The sequence below is a fragment of the Anneissia japonica genome, unplaced genomic scaffold (genome assembly GCF_011630105.1).
Source record: "Anneissia japonica isolate Jap-2015-1 unplaced genomic scaffold, ASM1163010v1 scaffold2576_len324117_cov159, whole genome shotgun sequence".
Taxonomy (NCBI): domain Eukaryota; kingdom Metazoa; phylum Echinodermata; class Crinoidea; order Comatulida; family Comatulidae; genus Anneissia; species Anneissia japonica.
This window is the reverse complement of record NW_022727368.1, coordinates 215074-233566: the sequence shown is the minus strand read 5'-3', so window position 1 is coordinate 233566 and position 18493 is coordinate 215074. Positions and strand designations below refer to the sequence as shown.

Here is an 18493-nt window from a genome sequence, read left to right as displayed (position 1 = left end):
GTTGAAAAGACGATGAAAATGAATGCAGCTTTGGTGTATTTTACGGTACAATATATATATAGCTTGGCTGCATCGTGGATGTCAAGCGCAAACGTTAAGGTCTTTTTTATAGTAGCGTCATTAGCACCGCTGAACATTGTATCTGCCGTGGATACCGTACTCGCGCGAATAAGCGCCCAGGCAATATTTTTTTTAACTTTCTGAGGGGTGCTTATTCAAATGGGGCGCTTATTTAAACGGGGCGCTTATGAAAACAGAGTGGAAATTGAAGGGGCGCTTACGGAAATACAGGTAGATGAAAATCGAGGGGTTCTTATAGGAAATTATTAAATTCAAGAGGGACTTTTTGAATTAAAAAAAAAATTTATATAAGGACATTACGAATGGTGGTTAGGCGGAAAAGATAATCGTCCAAAGAACATGGCTCATGACAAGAATGCGTGAATATTTACATAACAGCAAGATAGCAGATGTAATTAGTAGTGGTGGGTGGTGGTTAGCTTGTTGGGGCCATCAGCTCGATTAAGATTAGCAGGATGGCAGGATCATTCTATTTTTTCTTTAAAACTCAGATGAGAATGTGCTAAAGGTCGGAAAAAGAAAAAGAGGATAGGACTAAGTATAGACAAATATGTAAAATAAAGCTGGTAATAATCCTGTCTGTCCAGGGATCGGAGCTCTCATCATCTGTCCAAGAGAAATATCCTAATTTTAATATTGACCTAAGAAGAATGTGTTTCCACTCTGCAACTCATGCCAATAACCACAGTCCCAGGATTGATTGGATTATTGACTTGCTACAAAGAAAATCTACTGTTGACTGACTGACTGAAAAGATACTGGGCCTAGTTGCCTAACAAACATTTTCACAAATTAAAGAAGTTCCCACGGGTACAAAAAAATTCTTTGCGTGTACTGAACTGTAATTTGACCTTGGTCAGAAGTTAAATTTTTTTAGTATTTTGGAGTTGTTTCCGATAAATTATCTGATTCTCATCAAGTAATATATAGGAAACTTTGAGCACAGGTTTGCAATGAAAAATAACAAAATGTAAAGTAGTAAGTCCTGCAGAAACAGAGCCCAAAACATTTTATTTTACAAGAAAACACAAGAAGTTACAAACCATTGGCACCAAGTTGGGGAGATGATGATCCACGGGATAACATATCACATAGTATATCTACAAATAAAATAAAGACAAAATAATATGCACAGTGACAAAATACTTTCACTCACAACTTTGGCAACAGTCAGTCGATTCCAGTAAATTACCCATCAATTTAAAGTTTATAATGTGGAGAATGTGAATATCAAAAAGTCAATATCATTTTTTGGTTGCTGATGCAGGTTTTGGGATGGCAAACTTCAATTGTTTTTTTTTTATGAAAAAAAAAAAAACAACTGATATTTCATTCTATAATAAAATACTTTTCCACTATAACAAACATCAGCAACAGCAATTATAGAAAAAGTAATAGGGAACTTTCAATTTCACGACGACGGTAGAATGTAATGGCATCACATAAAGTCATTGGCGCATGTGAGAACGTTGTGCAGAAAATATAGAACGATCACGCATGCGTGAATCCTTTCTAGTGTCACGTCGTCGCACAAATAAAAAGATTCTTCACTAACTAATTAATAGTACACTCACTAACTAAAGCAAAAACTCAATTTGTACTTTACTCTTCTTCAGTATTTTGAATTGCCAAATAATATTAAATTTCTTAATATACTACTAACAAGGAAAAGGATATGTCAAGGAAACATAAGAAAGTAAAGAAATGAAAATAAAAAGGAAGCATAAGAAAGAAAAGGGGAAGAAAAAGATAAGGAAACATAAGAGAGAAAAGGTAAGGAAAAGAAAAGAAAACACAAGAAAGAAAATGAAAAAAAAAGTTAAGACAAAAAAAAAAAGATAACATATATATATTTTGAAGTATCAACGAAAATGAATGCAGCATTGGTGTATTTTACGGTACAATATACAATATGGTCAGACCTAGGCCCAGGGTAGCTGGGCTGCACCGTGGATGTCAAGTCTTTTTTTTAATAATAAGCCGGAAAAAAATTACTCACTATTTATTAAAGTGTTTTGATAATAGGCCTAGTTGCCTGAGAACATTCGCACAAATTAAAGTTCCAAAAAATAATTCTGTGTGTGTACAGTACCGAAATTTGACCTTGGTCAAAAGTTAATTTTTTTTAGTATTTTGGAGCTGCTTCTGATAAATTATCTGATTCTCATCAAATAACATATCGGAAACATTGGGCCAAGGTTCGCAGCAAAAAATAACAAAACGTAAAGTAATAAGTGCTGTATAAACGCAGCCTTTAACATTTTATATTACAAGAAAACACAAGAAGTACAAACCATTGCCAGTACCTCCGAGAGATGCACAGCCGGGTCCCGTATACTCAAATGATATATCTACAAATAAAATACTATAGTTTATAGTCCTCTGCACGGTGAAAAAATACTTTCACTCTTAACTTTGGCAGCAGTCAGTCGATTCCAGTAAATGACTCATCAATTTAAAGTTTATAATGTGGAGAATGTGAATATCAAGCCTCAATTGGAATTTATTTTTTAAAGTGGAACAACACTGATAGTCAGTTGATTCTATAATACTATACTTTTTCTCTATAACAAACATCAGCAACAGCAGTTTTTTTTTATGTGTATTTTGATTTTTCAGTAAGAAACTAAAATGATTAATGGTTACAATATAACTAACAACCATTTTAAAATGTTTACTTACTATCACAACTGTTGAAGGTTTCTTGGCTGTGTGGGCTTACAGATTCACGGAAGGCTGAATTTCTAACTGGTTCTACCTGGTTAAGTGTAGGGTAGGCCGAGGCTGAAACTTAAATTAAATAATACAATGATTAAGATATTAAATAATGCTGAGCCTAAATTTATCTTAGGAGCCCTGTAAAAAAAAATTAATCAACCTGAATTTGTCATGGTCTGCTGAATTTGAAATAGAGAGGGCCCATGAAGGGAAAGGCGAATGTACGGAAAAGGTAGGAGAACCCACAACTCGCAGTGTCAATGTGTGGTCCGTGATTACCTTGTGGCTGTAAAGAGGCGCTTATAGTACCGATATGTTCACATCACTTCACGACAGGGCTGAAATGAATCATAGCAGCTAATGTGTACACAGGCCTCCATTTTTTGTCCTTATCCGAGAAGAATTAGTTCTACCAAACGAACCCTGGGGGAGGAGCAGCTGGAGCCAGCGTCGATGTTAAGGAGGTAGTTAGCAGCGGCGCCCCTGCCTTACCACTCGGCCACTCGACTCGCCTAAAACAGATGGATGGTGGATTGCTTCAGCCCCAACATGGTTGGTATGGTACCACTAGATGGCACTTTCAGGATGGCCCCACCACCCACACCTCTTGAATCTGCCACTGGTCTGGGTTGATCAAACTTGCTTAAAAACAAAAAACACCTTAATTTGTTTGAAATCTATTATTTAATGGTGATGATGTGAATAATGAAGATGATGATGGTGATGACTATACAGTATAACAATGATAAAGATGACACTAGTCTTATATTGGTAAGTTTTTTTTAATACTAAACAAAATATAAAAAATATACATGAGATAACACAAATCACAGGCAGACCCCAACATTTTGAAAATGTAAAAAATTATGGGGGAGGGGTGGGGGTGGAAGGAAGTTTCCAGCCACCTAGAGGCGAGATCGACATAAAATTCCCTCCCCGGGCCACCTTTGTTCGCAAAATTCCTTGATCCGGCACTGCATATTTTTCATGTGGCAATGGTAAATTCTTATAAAAAAGAACAAGAATCCACTGTCATTTTGTTCTCTAATTAAGATACTATGACTGTTTCTTTAACCAAAGCACACCTAAAAAGGTAAATGTTTTAAAAATCAAAAATTATACAAGGTTACTTTAAACATATAACTAAATTATAGTACTGTATGTATTAAAAAAATTAAAATATATAATTCTTCAAGAAGATACACAAATAATACATGATTACAATATTTAATCAAAAGCTTCCTTATTATACTTACAATTAGGAGATGCTGATCTATATTGTGTTAAAGGTGTAGATGAAGCAGGTGGTGGTGCTAGCTTTCGAGTCTGTTGCAGTGCCAGGTCTGGTCCTTAAACCAAATAAATACAATAATTAGAATAAAATAAATATGGCAATTTCATATTACATGGTTCCTAGATGTTTGACTAGGGCTTGAATCAAGGGTTCAGGCCCCAATACATCTGTGTCAAGTGGTCAAGCGGTGAGGAAGGGGAGTTGGCGTTTGGTTGATAGAACCAAGTCTGAAAGGTCCACTGATTAATCTCAGATAAGATAGTATAATACATACTACAAGTATCAAAATGCACGCCACAGTAAATGCACGTACAGTAAATCATACCTGAAATATCGTAGGCTGGCACGTCTGCTGATGGAAATGCATAACTTTGTCCAGGCGGAGGCGGTGGCGGTGGTGGAATGCTGGCACTTTGCATTTGTTGTTTTAGTAGTGGTCGAGGAAAGGACGTACCTTTCATTCCTGTATTAATTAGCAATTCATGTTTTCCTTTTGGGAAAAAAAAAATTTAAAGAATGAAAAACATTCTCAATCTCCATTGAAACTGAGAGCTTTTGCTTACAAAGTGAACATAACCAACTGGCTCATATGAATGCATTATTAGTTATGTGCGATCTGGTAGCTACTGGGAGCCTTTGATCATTGTTCCTTAGATCAACCATGACAGACCATTTTAGAAAGTTTCATTCAGTTGATTCATTGATCAGTCTTTGAGATATTTAGGTCTGGGACGTTCAATTTTAAGGGTTTCCACATACACACCCTAATGCATACTATTTTCTTTAGCCATGATGAAAAAATCCAGAAAGGTTTTCAGATGCATTGGCAAAGACAAGCCAAACCAGTCACTCGTTGTTATTAATACAGGGTTAAAGAGTAAAATAAGAGCTATGAAATGGTAAAAAAATCATTCAAATCCAACATTTACTTATGAAGTTACAAGCATTTAAGCATACAGCTGTTTAAAGAACAATATATGAGAAATCAGCCTTCAAAGTTTATGATTTCAGGCATTTCTCATGCAGAAACAATCATAAAATCTTTTAAAAGTGTTGTTTTAACATAGAAATTGGGAAAAATATCAGCACAGCATGATGTATACATACTGTACATAAACCTCAGTTTAGTGAAATAAAATAGATTAAAAAAAATTTTACATTCTAGTATGTTTTTGCTATTTTCTCTGAAACACAATTTGCGATGTGTGACTGGTTTGGCTTGTCTTTACCACATTTATTATTTTTAAAACATCTGGCCTGGGAAGTTCCCTTTATATAGCCCTCATATCCACACCTACTCCAAATCGTTAACAAAATTTAATCATTCCTTCCTTGGAACATGACAATCCATTCTAGAAAGTCTTTGATTTATTGATCAGTTTTTAATAGGTCTGGGACGTTAGCACCATAACGTGGTGGGATGTGGAATGTAAGGACGTCACTGAAAAGTCATCTGTGCATGCGAAAATGTTAAGCTCTCCTGGTCGTGTGGATTCTAGAATGCAATTTGACCAAATCTATGTAGTGCAGTGGCTGAATCTGTTCAAGAGTTGCGTCCTTGTGCAAATCGACAGCTCCCTATCAGGAGCAGATCCATAGATGTTCGAAAGGCCAGAGGGGGTGCGATCGAGAGACAACACTACCCCAGGAAAATTTTGTATTCTATATGCCCGAAAATAACATCTGAGGAGTTCTGTGCGATCAATAATTTGTATAATAATTAAGTATAAATGGGTACCTAGTGGGATGGTAGGCTAGGCTAGGAAGCAAGTATTTTTCTATAAGTGTATAATAGGAAGTCAGAATGTAAACTATCCTATTGTATAGCTAGATATATACAAGTCTACCCAACTGTCCACCCCGCTTTAACAATGGTATAATCAGTTTTGGTTGGTGTTTGTCTGGTGGTTATTGTCCTTGGTGGTTTTTGTCTGATTTCCAATTAGAATAATATCTGATCACAATAATACAAACCACTTTTATTTTTACTTACTGTTTTCTTCTTTCCCAAAACTACGCATTCGTGTTGGTCGTGCCCTAGCTGAATCTAATTAATACAATAATAAAAAAAAAATTAAACATGACAGGTCCCAAATAAGTTCTGTATTCATTATTGTAATGAAAATAGGGGAACAGTGGCAAATCCAGGAATTTGAAATAGAGGGGGAGGGTGGGACTTTGACAAATGAAGGTTCTTAGCACTACCTGATGAGCATCACCATGGCTAGGGTTAGTACACAATTTATGTTTATAGCACCTCTAGATCTACGGTCGGCAACCCATGGGTAGTGACCCAAGTTTGGGTCGTGAGTGAATTTTTGAGTGTCGTTGGATCGCATTTGGGTCTCATCTCAAAAAATTATACAGAAAAGCATAAGTGTTAAAATTAATGTAAAAACCAGAAGATTCCTGTGAAAACATCGAAACAAAACATTTCTTAAAAATAAAATAATTTGATAACATATTGGCTATTGTCTTTAATTTGTGCCAGCAGTATACAATAATCTCAGTCAGACAGACGTTTGTTGAATTGTTTTGGTCTTGTAGTTTTAGAAACTTGAAAGTGCAATATTTTCACAGTTTCTCTGTATACAAATTCCTTATCGACTTGTATGCACGTAAATGTAAAAATGAAGTACAGTACTAATAAAAGAGTAATTTATTTTGATAAAATATTTACAAGAAAACAAAAGCAGTTACAAACCTCTGGCTCTCCAGAAAAAGGCACTATGATTCGGCTCATCAGCATCTACAGATACAATAGAGAACATTAAAAAAAAAATAGCACTTATCATTGACCTACAAATCATCCTTAGTGGTTTTTGTCTGATTTCCAATAAGAATAAAATCTGATCACAATAATACAAACCACTTTTATTTTTACTTACCATTGTCTTCTTCCTCAAAACTACGCATTCGGGTTGGTTGTGCCATAGCTGAATCTAATTAATACAATAATAAAAAAAAATTGATCATTGACACTGATCATTGACCTACGAATCATATAAAGACTAGTCAATGATACCACAGGTGTCATTGGCGGATCTAGGAATTCAAAATAGAGTGGTCCAGGGAGGGACTTTCACAGATGGGGGGGGGTCTAGATCACTTCAGCCCCAACAATTAATGATTATAGCACCTCTAGATGACCAGACATGGCATTTCTAAGACTTTTTTTGGGTGGTTTTTGTGTGATGTCTAGTAAGAAGAATATCAGATCACAATAATAGAAGTCACTTTTATTTATACTTACCACTTTCTCCATCCTTCATACTAAGCATATGCATTGGAGGTAAGATATCTGAATCTAATTAATACAATAATAAAAATAAATTAAACATCACCGGTCTCAAGTGCTGCATTCATTATTGTACTGAACTTGGGGAACAATGGCAAATCCAGGAATTTGAAATAGAGGGGGCGCAGGGAAGAACTTTGACAAATGAAGGTTCTACACTACATGAGCCCCACCATGGCTGGGGTTAGGTACACAATTTTATGTACATAGCACCTCTAGATCTAACATCGGCAACCCATGGGTAGTGACCCAGGTTTGGGTCGTGAGTGAAAAGTACAGAAAAGCATCTACAGATACAATAGAGAATATTTAAAAAAAAAATAACATTGATCATTGACCAATGAATCATATAAAGACTAGTGAACATATGGACCACGGGTGTCATTGGCGGATCAAGGAATTCCAAATAGAGTGGTCCAGGAAGGGACTTTCACAGATGGGGGGGGGGTCTAGATCACTTCAGCCCCAACAATTTATGATTATAGCACCTCTAGATGACCAGACATGGCACTATAAGACTTTAGTTTTTGTCTGCTGTCCAGTAATAAGAATATCTGATCACAATAATACTGTACAAGTCACTTTTATTTATACTTACCATTTTCTTCATCCTTCATACTAAGGTCAGACAATGGACGTGAGAGAGCTGAATCTAATTAATACAATAATAAAAATAAATTAAACATCACCGGTCTCAAGTTCTGCATTCATTATTGTACTGAACTTGGGGAACAATGGAAAATCCAGGAATTTGAAATAGAGGGGGTGCAGGGAAGAACTATGACAAATGAAGGTTCTACACTACATGAGCCCCACCATGGCTGGGGTTAGGTACACAATTTTATGTACATAGCACCTCTAGATCTAACATCGGCAACCCATCGGCAACCCAAGTTTGGGTCGTGAGTGAATTGTTGAGTGTAGTTGGATTGCATCTGGGTCTCATCTCAAAAAAATTATACAGAAAAGCTTAAGTGTTAAAATTATATACTGTAAAAATCAGAAGATTCCTATGAAAACATCGAAAAAAAAAACATTTCTTAAATAAAATAACTTGATAACATATTAGCTATTGTTAGTAATTTGCGCCGGCAGCATACTATAATCTTAGTCAGACAGATGTTTGTTGAATTGTTTTGGTCTTGTAATTTTAGAAACTTTACGGTGTTGTGTTACTCATTCGCATCCTGTGCTCCTTATTTGTCTAGACCTACTATTGACGGGCATTTACCCTTTAGTGCCTACTAGCTAAAATAGTGGGCATTATCGAATCAAAACATGAGAAAGGTGCTAGCAACCACTGTCATAATTAACAGTCAGATGAAAATGATGGAAATCAACAAATCTTTGAAAAGCTACTTTAGATAATTATTTTTTTTAATAAGTATGCTTATCAAATAGTAACATATTTTTGTTACGAGACACTACAGTACTTCGATATGCAGTGGAACTCCTAATCAAGGGGACACTTTCGAGAAACCTCAATAAGAAAAACTCTATTCAAAGATGGGAGTTAGCATTCTGATGACAACTACCAATGTGTTTACGTGCAATACGATATAGTAGTGGACAGGTGTGGATGTGAACTTGTGTCCTTGTTGACCTGATAAGCATTTTCGGATGTGTAAATTCCAGGATATGTGGATTTCAAGAAATATTTACAAGAAAAAGAATGAAAAAAGACCTGAAGAAACATTGCACAGGTAATTGATAATTATGATTAATTAATTATGCATTGATAAGAATGATACTTACCATTTATAAATGAAAGACGGCCAAAACTAATTCTACTTTTCCTAGAAGCTAAAAAAGATAAAGAATTGATAAAAGATGTAGCATCTGGATGTTAAGCGAGCTGTCCTCATGAAGTCATTTGGGAATGCGAGAACGTTGAGTTCACAGGGTTGCGTGAATTCCAGGAAGCAATTTGGCCAAATATATGTTGTGCAAAGAATACAGGGCGGTCATGCATGAGTGAATCAGTTTTAGTGTCGCGTTGTTGCACAAATCAAAAGCTTCCTATCATTTAGAGGTGCATTATCCTGCACATCTATTTAACAGAATGTCAGCTATGTTAGCAATATATTCCTTTAACCATTAAATCACAATATTTTCTGCTAATTTTACATTAATGAAATGACTGCACTCCATTCTTTAGCACAAGTAAACAATACATTGTCCTATAGAAATCTGTCATTTGATACCATCACTGGTTAATCTCCACCAAGACAAGTGCAATATACAATCATGGAGGAATCAGTTTAAATTCTTCCATGAATTTAATTTCATTCTAAACTTATTCCTCCATTAAACAATGTAGCATGCATCAAATTACACAAATCAATCGTGATGTTGGTAGTCTATGAGTGAGATACTTACCTGGATAACCGACTAATTGCCATTGTTCCCAAAACGGAACACCCCTTCGAAAAAAAAAATGGAACAGTCCTACCCAAGGCGCCACGTGCGAACCGTCTCCCTAACAAACGTCCTCATTCCCTAAAGATCGACACGATCACGGCGAGGGTAGGAAGGGAGGGAAGGTTATCCAGGTAAGTATCTCACTCATAGACTACCAACATCACGATTGATTTGTGTAGTCTACTTTGTGAATACTTACCTGGATAACCGACTAATTGCCAGATTAGCAGCGTAAAGAGGAGGCGGGCGTGATCAGAAACCAGAAGACTTACCTACAGAGACGGCTTCAACACAGCAGCCGCTACTGACGCCTGGGTCGACAAGACATCCCACAAGTAGCAAGATGAAAATGTAGTCTCCGATCTCCACCATGCCGCTGCCAGAATGTCGGCGAGGGGGGACCCCGTAAAAGAGAGCCCAAGAAGCCGCCGTGCCGCGAACCTCATGCATGTGGGCAGGCGGCGGCTTGCGAGCCGACGCATAGCAGCTTGGATGGCCGAAACCACCCAGCGAGCAATGGTATCAACAGAAGCAGGCCCGTGGGGCCGAACTGAAGACACAAACAAATGCGAATCTGAGACCCGACTCAAACAGATAATGCAAAAAGAGACACACCTGACCCAGAGAGGCTGACATAGGATCCACTTCGTGATCGGTACACCACAGGAGGAAGTGCTTAAGGCGACTGTTGTAGATGGCGGCAGGGCCATCTGGAATGCCTGAACCTTGGAGATTATCCCGGATAAGGGCCAAACAGTCAAGTTCAGCGATGTTAAATGGTTCAGGCCGACCCACGACCGGGCCTGTTGAAGAAGGTCCGGATGAACCGGCAACACACAGGGATGCTCGAAGAGAAGACTCAGCAGAAGTGGGAACCAACCCTGGCGGGCCCACCATGGCGCTATCAGGAGAACCTTGCAATGGGGGGCGACGGATGTGCGCCATCACCCTCGGAAGAAGCGATAAGGGCGGGAACCCGAAGCCCAAAACCCGTCCCATGAGATGGACAGGGCATCCACTGCCCACGCTGTTGGTTCCGGAAACCGGGAGCAAAACGTCGGAAGCTGAGTGTTCGAGCTCGTCGCAAACAGATCTAGGTTGGGACGCCCAAACGTGTTGAAAATATGCTGGGCCACGACCGGACACAGCCTCCACTCCGTCGGACGGAGTGGAGGTAACTGACGTCGAGACAGCACATCAGCGAGGACATTCAGTCGGCCGGGAATGTGAGCTGCTCGAAGATGAATGCGATGGCTGAGACACCAAAGCAGGAGCTGCCATGTATGGAAGCATAGCGTTAGTGAATGCGTGCCGCCCTGATGGTTGATGTAGGAGACCACGGTTGAACTTTCGGAATGAACTAGCATAGCTTTCCCCTTTGCCCGATCGACGAAGGCCTCCAGAGACCGACGAACTGCTAAAAGCTCCAGAACGTTTATGTGACTGGTGGATTCTTCCAGCGACCAGTCCCCCACGACGCGTTCCGTGAGCGAAAGACGGGGAGAGGGTCGGGGAACCCTGAAGCACGTTCCCCTGAAGCCACCACCGGAGGTGCCTGGCGACAAATGCATTCAAGGGAATCTGAGCTGACAAGTCCCGAGATGCTGGAGAGAAAAACGCGAGCAGATGCAGTAGAAGAGGGCGCATATGAAGCTGGCAATAAGGAACTAGGTCTACCAGGCTCGCGAGAAACCCCAACATCCGCAGCCACGACTCGGCTGGGGAATCCGGAAGGGAAAGAAGCTGAGTGATTGCTAGCTGGCACTTGCGGATCCGACTCGTGGAGGGGAACGCCACTGAACTAACAAGATCGATGTGCGCCCCCAGATACAGCGGAAGTTGCGTGGGAACCAAAACCGATTTCTCCCGGTTGATAATGAACCCTACTGTTTCCGTCATGTCTAAGACAATGCTGAGATGATGCAACAGAGTTGCTCGGGAATTTGCGAACACGAGCCAGTCGTCTAGGTACATGAAAATACGTATCCCTCTCGCATGGAACACTGCACCTAGGGATTTTACCACCCGTGTAAACACCCGAGGAGCTGTGGATAGACCGAAGGGAAGAACTTTGAACTGATACGTACGAGACTACAATAAAAAGGATATCTTGTCAACCACAAGTTGAAAATAAATCCAAGGCAAAAATAAATCCAAAGCAAAAATAAATCCAAGGAGAACAGAATTGCTTGAAAAGTCTGCTAGTAATTTTCAAAGGCTAGAATGTATCCGACTTCGAACAACGTCAAAAAGGGAATGAGGACGTTTGTTAGGGAGACGGTTCGCACGTGGCGCCTTGGGTCGGACTGTTCCATTTTTTTTCGAAGGGGTGTTCCGTTTTGGGAACAATGGTCATGATACTACGGTCATTCTGACAATTAGGTTTAGTCCCAGTAAAAGCTACTACTATAAAAAAGCACCTAACTCCTTTTCTTGTTTTTGTTGTTAATAACGTTCATTGCCTTTTTTAAGTTGGTCCCCAGGGATCCCCTACACCTACAAAAAAAAAACAAGGGTTTCAAAAAGGACTGTACATTACTGCCATTACCACTAATAGGGCACGTCGCATGAATGGCCCGGTTGATATAAGGATGTGTTTTAAATATGTTTAATTATGGAATGCCCATCCACCTACCATAGATTATATATTAAAATTGCAAAAATTATGAAACTCTAAATACACTTTAAAACTTAGATTCTTGTATTCAAATTGCCATTTAACTTAACATAGATTCTTGTATTCAAATTGTCATTGAACTTTTAACTTAACTTAGATTCTTGTATTCAAATTGCCATTTAAGTAGGTTTTCACTTTTTCACCTACTAAACTTCAAATTGCTAAAGTAAGTTTTCAAAATTATGGAACTCTCTTCATCTTTGAACTTTCACTTCTGAGACTGATGCTGCCAAGATTATCCTCTCTTTAATCAATAATTCTTATTATATCTTTAATATTTAATTTATTATTATTTATTTATTAATTATAAATTTTGCTAGATATTATTAAGTTTTTACAAGAAAATAATGAAAGCAGACAGGAAGTAGCATTGTACAAGTAATTAACAATTATGGTTAATTAATTATGATTTGGTAAGAGTGACACTGTACTTACTACATTCCAATTCTAAAGAACGGAGATTTACTTTTGTTTTAGAAGATCTCTCACGAGCTACAAATAAAAAAAAATTGATAAATAACATAACACAGTAACTTATATCAGGGTCAGTTGGTCAGCATTTCTTATAAAATAAAAAAAAAAAGAGGAAAAAGAATACCCTAGAATTTGGTTTGGTTTTGTGTTTGGGCAATGGAAAATATAATTTTGACCCTAGGTTAACAGATTCTAAATGCATTTCCACATGCCTTTGTTTAGATATAATCATTTAATAAATGTATTTAAGTTTCTCAATGTTGCTACTAGATTGAGAACAAATCTCTGTTCTGTCTAAGGTTACTCTATGGGCTGGTGGCCTAAAATGTGTTAAAAAGTCGAGCAATGTCCGATTCAATAAAATAAGAAGAATTTTAAAGAGGAATAAGAATAATAAGAACAATAATAAAAATAATAACAATAATAATAAAATAATGATAATAATAATACTATTAATAATAATAATAATAATAATAATAATAATAATAATAATAATAATAATAATAATAATAATAATAAGAGCAATCAGAGCATATGTCTGTTTACTGCAAATCTATTTCTATATGTCTCCAAAAATATGTTTCATTTTTTCTCTTAAACAAACACGATCTTTCACCCCACCCAACACCCCAAAAAGGAAACCCCAATACATTACTTTAAACAACCAATCTGAATATTTCCTGCTAACTTTATACCAATGAAATTAAATGTACTCCATTGTTTAGCACAAATAAACAATCCAATGTCCTATAGAAATCTATGTCATTTGATACCATCACTGGTTCAAGTTCACTGCCACTGGTGCAATATACAATCATGGAGGAATTAGTTTAAATTCATCCATGAAGTTATTATTTATTCTAAACTAATGATCCTTAAGCTTTAATATACTATTAATTATTATTATAAATTTTGCTTGATATTATTTAATTTTTACAAGAAAATAATGGAAGAACACTTGAAATAGCATTGTACAAATAATTAATAATTATGATTAATTAATTATGAATTGATGAGTGATACTTACGCATCTTCGCTTCATAGTAAATTTCTAGTTGTCCAGATGATTTCCCACGGCCTAAAAATGATGAGGAATTGATAATTAACATAACACATTAACTTATATTGGGGTTAGTTGGTCAGCATTTAAAAAAAAAAAAAAAAAAAATTACCCGTAGATTTTGGCTTGGTTGTGTTTGCGAAATGCTTTTTGACCCTATGTTCATATTTTGACCCTTGTTCATAGATTCGAAATGCTCTTCCACTAGCCTTTGTTTAAATATAGTCATTTAATACACTTATTTAAGTTTATTAACAACAAATCTCTCTTTAGTCCATAGATGGTCTATAGGCCGGTTGCCTAAATGGGTTAAAAATTTTGGCATTATTCGAAAGAAGGAGGAGGATAAGAAGTATAGAAGAGTAGTAAGAACAATAACCACCCACCGCAAAATCCTTTCTATAAAATAAATCTCCCAAAATATGTTCATAATTTCCAACCACCACCCCACCCACTTTAATAATAACTCTTATACAAACACCATTTTTCGCGCCAATTCCCACAACAAACCGGAAAGGAATCGCCAAAAAATACTGTATGTTGCAAATTTCCAACCCTACTTATACTTGATAAAAAAGTGCATGCCAACTATTGGTGTGATACGTGTGGAAAATCGTACATCAGAGAAACCGCAAGATCATTAGACACACGTGTCAAGGAACATTTAAATCAACGTGTTAAAATACATTCAGCGGTAGCAGAACATTGTAAAATCACTGGACAATTAATTGGAATAAAATAAAAGCACTAACTGAAGAGACTCATTCATTCAAAAGGAAAATAAAAGAAGCTATAGAAATTAAAATGGGAATGCCACCATTAAATTGCAGAAGAGCTCCCACCCCCTCCCAACCCAATGGTGTCACCACTGGCCTAACATTCCCCTGAGAGTATGTACTAACAAAATGCTGGTCAAAGGAATTTAAACAGATGAGACAAACCTTTTTTTACACTTTTTTTTAAATCAGGGAGTCTTGCTTTGGTTTTCTGTGATTTGGATGAACAGTACTGATCTATAAATAAAAAAATAAAGAACATTTAAGAATCTGACCAGATTTTAAAAAATGGTCTATAATGTTAACCTTTGACATTGGTATATTTATTGGCAATGATGGATTAGTTCTCCTTACTATGATTTGTAAATCATATAAATTAACAAAAAAAAAAAAAAAAAAAAGAAAAATACCAAATACATTGATAATATGATTTATACATACTATAAAATCTTCTTAATTAAGCTATAGACCATTGACATAAAACGAATAAACCACATTGTCCAAACACTGATATTTTAATGTCCTCTTCGTTTGCTGGAGAGTTGATCAGTATTTGTGAAACTCACGCATAAAAATATGCTAATCAGGAGTTAATGTAAGAATTTCTAATGTGTAATTTTGTGGGCTAATAATAATAATAATAATAATATGTTGGTCTTATATAGCGCTTCTTGGTTGAAGAGTATGCTACAATAATGCACTGATATTAGTAAACCATAAGCAAGCAGTGCTAGCACCATGTTTGTCTCAGCAAGTTACTATGTTTTTCAAGTCGGTAAGAAAATCAGTGTAAGACGTCATGTCAAGTATTTTTGCATCTGAAAACTCCCCTGTCTTAGGCATTGCCAGTTGCATATTGAAATATTCAATGTTTTTTTAAATGGCATTTTATATTGCATTAATATCTGTAAAGGTATTCTATAATTTCTATAAATGCGGTTTATCTTTATATTTATATTTGTTATTACATGGATAAAAGTCCGAAATAAAGTTGATTGATAAATTTCCAGTGGGGTTGTTCTGCTTGTGAATAGACCTTTCTAGAGTGTACCAAAACTCATAGAAATCTCCCGGAAATCATTAAGCAAATATCTCCCGGTAAGTAACCCTTCTCCCACAAATTCATAACATTTGCATGTTTTCAGTGCTGATGAGTATCACAATGTGCAGTTCACAGGGTTGCGTGAATTCCAGGACGCAATTTGGCCAAATATATGTTGTGCAAAGAATACAGGGCGGTCATGCATGAGTGAATCAGTCCTAGTGTCACGTTGTTGCACAAATCAAAAGCTTCCTATCATTTAGATGTGCATTATCCTGCACATCTATTTAACAGAATGTCAGCTATGTTAGCAATATATTCCTTTAACCATTAAATCACAATATTTTCTGCTAATTTTACATTAATGAAATGACTGCACTCCTTTGTTTAGCACAAGTAAACAATACATTGTCCTATAGAATCTGTCATTTGATACCATCACTGGTTAATCTCCACCAAGACAAGTGCAATATACAATCATGGAGGAATTAGTTTAAATTCTTACATGAATTTAATTTCATTCTAAACTTATTCCTCCATTAAACAATGTAGCATGCATCAAATTACAAGCTACTTGTGTTTTTACCATGGAGGTATTATAATACCTTCATGTTTTTACTTACCCTCTGCTTTTAACTGAATGAAAACGTTTTTTAGTTTTGGTTTTGGACTTCTTGCCACAACTGAATATCAAATTAAATCATTAAAATCATTTAAAATAAATTAATTCTCCTGATAATATCATGATACTACGGTCATTCTGACAATTAGGTTTAGTCCCAGTAAAAGCTACTACTATAAAAAAGCACCTAACTCCTTTTCTTGTTTTTGTTGTTAATAACGTTCATTGCCTTTTTTAAGTTGGTCCCCAGGGATCCCCTACACCTACAAAAAAAAAACAAGGGTTTCAAAAAGGACTGTAAATTACTGCCATTACCACTAATAGGGCACGTCGCATGGATGGCCCGGTTGATATAAGGATGTGTTTTAAATATGTTTAATTATGGAATGCCCATCCACCTACCATAGATTATATATTAAAATTGTAAAAATTATGAAAATCTAAATACACTTTAAAACTTAGATTCTTGTATTCAAATTGCCATTTAACTTAACTTAGATTCTTGTATTCAAATTGCCATTTAACTTAACTTAGATTCTTGTATTCAAATTGCCATTGAACCTGTCTCTTATACACATCTAGATGTGTATAAGAGACAGGATTAAGACCATGAGTAAGAGCTGTATACACCATTTTCGCGATAATTGGATAGAAAACTTTCGTTAACCTGGCAACCTTGCCTGGGGTACAACGACACCGCGGTGTACCAGTGATACCCGGAAGTGCCTATGCTTTTACATACATTACAGTTACTGTAAAGTAGAGTAGCGAAGCGATTGTTTTCTTTTGTTGTTAAATTCTTTTGTGAAATACTTTAAGCCATTATTCTCCGGAATAAAAGAATGAGTGGAAAAGGTGCAAGAAAGATTTGCCAGGTGAATGGCTGCAGTAATAGCCAATTTAAGCTTCAACAATGGAAAAACGAGTTGTGTCCCAACCAGGGATTTTTTCGCAAGGATTGCTCCTGTTGTATTCAGCCCTACCAGCTCCATCGGTTTCCACAAGCCCATCGTCAAGAATGGGTGAAAAATTTAAACACAAAATTAACTATCAACGATCTTAAAGATTATCACAGAGATTTGGAAGGCCTAATGATGCTTTAATCAATTTAATCTGGATTTTTTTTCCAACTCTCGTAAAGAGCTCACACTTAAATTTATGCATTGTAGGCCACATAACTCAGGATCGGTTCCAAAACAGTGTTCAAGACATGTACTGTAACTTGACATCAGTTGACGAACCTACATTTACACATGCCCGCACCTTTTAACCTCCATGTTTTAACGTATAAAAAGCTCTCTGACATTTGCTGATTCTATCATCAACATGGGCTTTGCCTTTTACATTTTTACTGAATTTAACACCCAAGTATATGACATCATCAGCACATGCCAGATTAGCACTTTCGAGGTTCCATGTAGGGATCCTTAATAAACAAAGATTTATTTTCCAAAGAGAGTTTTTGTTGGATTAAAACTTAAACTGCATGACATAATGTAGCAATCCTGTAACAGAAAAGTAGTTTGTTATTTTTATTTCATGCTCACAGAAGCATTACATAGAACAAATTTACAAAACAAAGCCATTCAAAAGTAACAGAGGAAAACATCAACAAGGTAAAAAGAGATCAGACAAACCAGAGAATACAAACAAAAGAAAAGAAATACACAATTATATGCATTAGAAACAGAAAACAGGTTGGAGGGAGCATTGGATAACCCTTTAAACCAGAAGGTTTGTTTCCAAAGGAGTCAAAATTTAGGGGTCCTAAAAGTATCTAACCAAACAAGGAAAATGTCATTATTAATGTGTGAGATACTCAACTAGGTAAACTAATGCCAATGTTCCCCCAGTGGTGGCTCCAGAAATATTGTGACAGGGGGTATGACAGCTGATTTGAATTTAAATTTAAGGGAGGGGTCAAGCCTGGTAGGGTTCACTGGGAGAGTTTTTAAGGCTTAGTATGGTCGAAATTGTACTTTTAGACCACAGGGACTGCCAATCAAAATGTTAATATTTGAATAGGCAAA

The 18493-nt window shown here is 36.6% G+C and overlaps 1 protein-coding gene and 1 long non-coding RNA gene across 4 annotated transcripts; both read right to left on the bottom strand.

The window, feature by feature from the left end:
• Positions 1-1071: 1071 nt before the first annotated feature.
• LOC117113697 lies at positions 1072-9751 on the bottom strand. 3 transcript variants are annotated; one of them, XM_033257115.1, is made up of 11 exons: positions 9147-9745; positions 7990-8043; positions 7347-7400; positions 6982-7035; positions 6798-6842; positions 6087-6140; positions 4419-4583; positions 4056-4148; positions 2764-2871; positions 2376-2432; positions 1075-1181 (listed from the first exon to the last, which is right to left on the bottom strand). In XM_033257115.1, the coding sequence occupies exons 2-11, from the start codon at positions 8006-8008 to the stop codon at positions 1117-1119; spliced, it is 714 nt and encodes a 237-aa protein (XP_033113006.1). In that variant the 5' UTR covers positions 8009-8043; positions 9147-9745; the 3' UTR covers positions 1075-1116. The 3 variants fall into 3 exon arrangements, with proteins under 3 accessions (XP_033113008.1, XP_033113006.1, XP_033113007.1); XM_033257116.1 differs by having other exon boundaries at positions 1102-1181; positions 2388-2432; positions 9147-9749; XM_033257117.1 differs by lacking the exon at positions 4056-4148 and having other exon boundaries at positions 1072-1181; positions 9147-9751.
• A 2632-nt stretch (positions 9752-12383) lies between these two features.
• LOC117113696 lies at positions 12384-16641 on the bottom strand. Its single transcript, XR_004446241.1, has 4 exons — positions 16465-16641; positions 14965-15036; positions 13991-14041; positions 12384-12981 (listed from the first exon to the last, which is right to left on the bottom strand). It is a non-coding gene; the product is annotated as an uncharacterized LOC117113696 (long non-coding RNA).
• Between the last annotated feature and the right edge of the window lie 1852 nt (positions 16642-18493).